The sequence below is a fragment of the Rhagoletis zephyria genome, unplaced genomic scaffold (genome assembly GCF_001687245.7).
Source record: "Rhagoletis zephyria isolate East Lansing unplaced genomic scaffold, Rhagoletis_zephyria_1.1 Rzeph_scaffold_00853, whole genome shotgun sequence".
Taxonomy (NCBI): domain Eukaryota; kingdom Metazoa; phylum Arthropoda; class Insecta; order Diptera; family Tephritidae; genus Rhagoletis; species Rhagoletis zephyria.
Genome location: NW_016157937.1, coordinates 73,710 through 80,375, shown reverse-complemented (window position 1 = coordinate 80,375; position 6,666 = coordinate 73,710). Strand labels below are relative to the sequence as shown.

Here is a 6,666-nt window from a genome sequence, read left to right as displayed (position 1 = left end):
TATTTCGAAATTGAAGGACGCTAATTTACTCAAAATTGATACACCTCGGCTTACCATCTAGCGGAAGGTTTCGGAAGGGTGAAAAAACATATATTTAATACTTGCGCCGGGTATTTAATGTTCGGCTCCGCCCGAACTTAGACTTTCTTACTTGTTTAGGTGTATTTTTTTCGCTCGCGCACAAGTTCGTCGTGTGTGGCCACTGTAAGCATCAGCCATACCTTCCTAATAGTACTTTTGTAACTGCGACTTAAATCATTATCTAATCGCTACTAGAAGACATTGAGGCGAAACAGTAAACAATCGATCTGTAGAAGTTGACAATACTAGACTCAGCGGGTCGGCTTTGGATTAGGGTATTAGCCCAATTTCGACTGTGAAAATAGATGGCTTGTGCTAGGTGGTAATTGCAGATAGATATATCTACATATGTATGTATGTTAATGGCTTACAATACAGGTTGCTTAAATCACCCAGGTGGAAGATTTGCGGTAGGATTTATCCGCTTAAGTGGCTAAGGTATATCCTTGTAGGCCGAGGTGGTATTGCCCCGCCAGTCCTTTATTATATGTACATAGATGTGTATGTGCATAGATATTTCCAAATCTACTAAGTTTACTTATTTTTAATGATTTTATAAAATTTATGTCAGTATTTCATTTTCTTTTAGAACACGTTTAATTCGTTAATTCTCTTATTTAGGTTATATACCTCTCCGCTCAACATTTTCCCACACCCGCGTAAATTGGCAATTTCGTTTAATATATTCATCTTTCTCGATCATTCAACGTTTTGCTCGTATTTTCATTTCCGCGTTCCGAAGTTGTCAATTTCCGTTCGACTACACACAGTAGAAGACGCCCCTGCAGCCGTTTGCTAAAAGCTAGCTTGCCAGGACACGAACGCATACCTAAAGCTTATTTTCTTTCACTCATCTACACTTCGTCATCCTTTTAATAGTCGCTTATCAGCGTGGCTGATTGAAATTTAATTCAATGTCTGTGATTTTTACTTTCGCCGTAAGCAGTCTGATTTGATCACCCTCCTTACACAGATATCATCCGTACATACATAAATATGTATGTGCATATCTACTCCCTTTCACCCATCTCATTATCTCATTTACAATGCTAACAAAGTGGCGTATATATGTATTTCGGTATCTCATACTGTTGTATGAATTTTTTGTCTGTGCGCCCGCGCCTTCTTTTGCATAATAATTACTCAACTCGAATCATTTTTGGATTGTTTGTGCCAAAAACAGAAACAAAAGCAAAAGTAAGCGAGAAACTAATGACACAGTGTGGTGGGCGGTTGGCGGGTGGCGACGTCAGAACAAGAAACAATGTCAAAAATGAAAGCAGCACATAAAAACAAAAACAAACAAAAAATTCCTACAATAGAACAACAGCTTTGTTCGCAATCAAAGTAGTCGACAAGTAGTGAATGTGAATCTGGCCATAAAACGGGTCCTTAAATTTAAGAAACTTTATATTTGTTATCGAAAAGATTTAAAATTTAAAAGGAAATGAATACCATTATAGAGCTTTCGTCACCCAGCATCTCTTCCCATGCACTTGTAGCGCCCGACGAACCTGACACTGAAAGCACTATGGACTGTGCGCATCGATGCCGTCCGCTTTCTCGGTTTGAGGCTTGCCGACAAAGCAACAACAAAGCTAAAAATGCCTTTTCGTTCGAAGACCAAAGGAAAAACTACGATTCTTTGAGAGAATATTCTGTTTGTTAAGCAACGTTGGAGTTGTGCAAAAGTCCAATAAAAACATTTATTTGTTTAATCTACATATCCAGTATGTTTTAGATCACTGCAATTTTTCCACACGCAACTGCACATCCTAGGCCAACGTGAAATTTACAAAAATTTTATAAATAAAATTTAATTGTTTAGTATTCTTGTTTGTGTTTCCCTTCCTTTTGGCCAATATTTTCCCTTCACCTTTGCTCTATTTGCATCTTGTACACAAGTAGTCTATTGTTTCGACTTTTTTCAAAACTTTGTTAGTTTTTTTTATTGCTTTTTACATTTTTTATAATTTTCCGCTTTCATGAGCTTTTGGCGCTGAATTTTAGTGCACGTTTTCTGACTGTTTATGTCTAAATTTGTTGTTATTTTTTTCATGGTTCATGAATTTTTTGATTTCTTGTCTTTACTTGGTGGCCGCCAAGTTAATTATGAGCGCTTAAATGCTGCCATCATCGGAAAACTTTACTTGCTGACGGTTTAACGCAAATACTTTGTGTACATATGTATGTGTGAATATTTGTTCGTTAAGTTGTAGGCGTTTGCTGCGCAGGAGTGCGGGTGGTGGGCGGCGCGTCGTCATACAAACATACATACATATTTGCATAGACAAAATCAATTTAGATTTCTAATGTGTTAGACTTGCTTTCATTTCGGTATGTGGTTAGAAGTTTTCCTTTACTCCTTGTTGGGAAAGTTTTCAGACTCTCATGATTAAGTTGTTAATTTGTGTACTTACAGAATGAAGTCTAATAATAAATGCTTGCCTTGTTTGAATCTTTTTATGGCAAGGAAACAATAAAAAATTAGTTAACACCTCTAATTAAATTATTGTTGTTTTTTGTGTAAAATAATTGCAAAATACAATCTACCTATGTATAAAAAGTACGGTGACTCGCGTTGTTTAACCGCCTTTTCACCAAATTAAATTTTTTAAATAAACTTACGTAATTAATAATTATATTTTAAGAAAATTTAAAACTGAAACTTGTTCTTAAATCCATGGAAAATAAAAATAAGCAAAGGGACTGTAACCCGAGACCAAGGCCAAGATGGACTAGCATTCTGATGCTGATTCCATGCCAATGGAATATCTAACTCTAAACTGTGTGCAAAACTCGGGAAAATTCAATAACTTTGCAGACTACATACATAATTTAAAATTCTAAGTATGCAGTTCTATAGCCCATTCAATTTTAGTATAACAAAGGCAAGTTTGAAGTTGCTAAAAAATCATGGTTATTTTTGGCAATTTTTTTCACACAGCTTCTTCCCTATAAAGCAAAAAACAAATTGCCACAAATCAACTACGTTTTTTCCACCTCAAACTTGCACTTTGTTATACTAAAATTGAATGGGATATAAAACTGCATACTTAGAATCTGATTTGGAAGCTGCAAATTTATTGTGTTTTCCTGAGTTTTGCACACAGTTTTATGTATATGAACTATATTTTCATACAAAATTTGCGAAAAGAAATTAGAGTAAAAAACTGCATGCATTGCGAAAAATTTGTGTGCCAATACTTTTGTCTGGCACTGTTTATGGCAATAATTGCGTTATACTAGTTTTTAATAGTCATTCCTCATTTTTACAGACGTTCGATAGCGCCATTTCGAGATCAAACATCGAAACGCAGAAAACAGGGGTTCACACTAGGAGATGTCACCTCCTCTACTGTATTATTTCTTTGTATCAAAGCTGCCTCAATTAACAGAGAGAGTTTCACTGACCCCCTAAACTCGAAATTGGTATTTACTTATAGAAATTGCGACAGTTTGAAACTCGATATTTAAATACTGATACTTAATAAGGTGTATTCGAGCTTCTATAAATGAGGCTTTCAAATGCCGTGATCTTAAAATTAAATTTCGTGTCGATTCGCGCCCCGGTTCTTGATGAAAAATTGTGTGACTCTGCCTGCAGCACGCGTTCGAGGAACAAAGTTTTTGAAATCCAAAGGTTTAGATTTGCAATTGAGCATCCAAAAAGTAACAAGATATATTTAGATGTATCAATTCTATTTTTGAAAAATTCCGATCAACTTTCAACAAATTTTTAGTTTCTTGCCATTGAAACGACAATTTGCATGCATTTTATCCTAATCTGCAAAAGATCTAATTTATTTACTTTTTGATTTTGCAGCGATAGACAGCAGCAAATTGAAATTTGAATCGACGAGAAGACGAATTGTAAGCGAAAGCACCGTATGGCAGTTTTTCAAAAAGAAGTAAAAAAATAGGAGGAGAAACAAAAACGAAAAGTGAAAAATAAATTTTAGAAGAAAGCACAAGTGAGCCAAGGAGAGGAGAGAAGTATCTAAATAGACAAACGACTGCCTACCAAAAATTCGTGCGCGCGCCGTACACAGCAAAAACGCTTTGCATAGCCGACGCGTGCGTCCATAAGTAGCTGCTGCTTGTTTTGGTCACAGAAGGTGAAGAGCACAACTCTGACACTTGTCAGTTGCATTGGAATTTCGCGCAACGAACTGACAGCAGCGTCCGTCAGCAGCCTCACTAACAGCCATCGTCGCTGCAGAGAAAATGACGTTTCATCAGCGGTCAATAGGCGCAACAGCTATTGGAACATTTCGAGTAACATATTTGTAAACTCAACTATAAATAGACGACGACGACGGCGACGCAAACAACAGCAACTACAAAAACGTTTACAATTCGCCAAATACGCAACACGAGCAGTTGGTTTTTGTGTACGAATTCGAAAATTGTATAAATTGCAAGGAGTACGGAGCAAAAAAATAAAAAAACTAAGCTTTTTGAAGAAAAAATAGAGGGGCGAGACAGTGAAAAGTAGCGCGCGTCATTGCACGCAATAGAATCCAGTGCAGTGTCAGCCAGCAGAAAGGCAGTTGGGTGAGAGCAGTCATCAGTAGATAGGCTCCGTCACACTCCCAAAGCATTATCCACTCAAAAAACTGGCGATACAAATTGCCTTGCTTTTGCTGTGCGAGTGTGCCTGTGGCACAGCGTGTTGTTGGTAATGCAGATGCAGCCATAAATTCGCTTATAAAGTAACTTAACTCAAATATAGTACAGAAATTTGAAAAAGAATTTGAATTGAATACCAGCAGTAGCAGCAGCAGAAGTTTATAAATTTTGAATTTTTACGGCTAAGACAAGATGAAGCGACGCAATGCCGATTGTGGCAAACTACGGCGACCAATAAAGCGTAATAAAATTACAGAGGGCATGTATGGCAGGTGAGTAGATGCTGTTTGTTTAAACCTGTGTACTGAAATTGGGTTAAAATTGAAACTTTTCTTTTGTTATCGAAATTAGAATAGATTTGAATAGTTTATCTGTAAATTTTGAAAGGTCTGCTAGTGTTTTTATTTTTAAACATCTTACGTACTAGAATTTCGGGAAATCGCAATAAAAAAATCTTTATATTTTTAGAAGACCATCTGATACCTATGCATAAGTCGGCTTCCTAACTTTACTGAAATATATACCTAGAAGACAGTGGCAATTCGCTTTGTTCCCTTTTATTAGATGGGTCACAGTAAAGAACTGAATATATCTTTTTCGCAATTACTTGCATCTCTAAACTGCTTCTATCGATCGGTAGGGTTTGAATATTGTAGGAGATTAAACTCTTACTTTTCTAGACTGGATCCCGACGTAGCTATCCTCTTCATATACCAACTCAACTAAAACCCCTTTTCCCCTTCCCCCCGAAACCCCCCCGACCCCGTCGAAACAGCACCTTTCCTTTGCCTATCGTTAGTTGAGCTTGACGACAACGGGCATAGTTAAGTAGGCCACTGCAACAAGAGAAACAACCTCTTAGCCGCCGTAAAAATGGAAAGACCGGAAAACATTGGAAAAAATGGAAATCTTCCCAATCACACCGGCCATCTTTTACCCATGAGTGAACTCTTTAAGAGCAACCCTCTATGACTTTATAAACTCTTAGGACTTACTTATCTCCATTTTAGTGCAAGCCCGATGAACTTTTCGCTTCTAATAGGCCTTTGCTAAGAAAAGATATCACACTTGAGAACAAAAAATTTAGGTACCGAAAATTTAAAATTGCGTTCCTTTACTCCCGTTCGAGCTCTTTTATTTCGATCTAATCATTAATCAAGCAAAACCATATACAATTTGAAAATCCGTCAGCTGTATGCAGGCATCGTACAAAAAAAATACCCACACGCTTGTACGCACAAATGCAAACGCTTAACACAAACAAGCGCATTGTTGGTTAGCTTCTTGTTTACATTCTATTTATTCTTTTTTTAATTTCTTTGTTTATCTACGCTATACGCATATTTGTTGTTATAATACATTTTATTTTTATTTTATTTGTTTGAGTACTTGGCGTATTGCAAACAAATTGAACATGCCCATATAGTTGGTACATGTATATGTGTGTGTGTGTGTGTTGGTATGTACGCTTCTGGCGACGAGCGCTTAATTGAATTTGATTTATTTAGCGCAGCGCAATCCAATGATCGCGCCTCCAGCTGACCGATAGCCGCTACTAGATGCTACCATACCCATACGATTCTATTTAGATTTNCATAAGCGACACTCGCAATAGCATCGTTAATCGATAATCGCTTAATAGTCGTTTATCTACTGCCAGTCGACATTCGCAATAGGGGTGTATTATGTTTGTTGTTTCTTAGTCGCTTTTATAGCGGTATTTGACAATAATGATTACCATTACCCTCATCTTGCGAACTCGCGTGGACGTATTTGGTTGCTGTTTGACGTTTAAACAAATTGGATTACAGCTTGTAAATAATATGATGCGATTAAAAACACCTAATTGTTAATCAAATATAATTTTTGCCAGAGCTGAGGGAATTTTTAATAAAAAAATATCGTACAGAAAATTATTTATCTAATGTATACGTTATAATATGTATGTAATTA

General features: G+C 36.6%; 1 protein-coding gene and 1 long non-coding RNA gene across 4 annotated transcripts in view; both read left to right on the top strand.

Annotated features, from left to right (window-relative positions):
* Positions 1-3,980, top strand: part of LOC108361805 (uncharacterized) — an 11,020-nt gene extending 7,040 nt beyond the window's left edge. The window contains exon 2 of the long non-coding RNA XR_001847368.1: positions 3,908-3,980. This is a non-coding gene — a long non-coding RNA (uncharacterized LOC108361805). The remainder of the gene's footprint in view (positions 1-3,907) is intronic.
* Positions 3,981-3,992: 12 nt separating this feature from the next.
* The window catches only part of LOC108361801 (macoilin-1), an 11,449-nt gene continuing 8,775 nt past the window's right edge, over positions 3,993-6,666 (top strand). For all 3 annotated transcript variants that reach the window (XM_017614571.1, XM_017614570.1, XM_017614568.1), the window contains exon 1: positions 3,993-4,985. In XM_017614571.1, the coding sequence (XP_017470060.1) occupies positions 4,906-4,985 (80 nt within the window). In that variant the 5' untranslated portion in view covers positions 3,993-4,905. The remainder of the gene's footprint in view (positions 4,986-6,666) is intronic.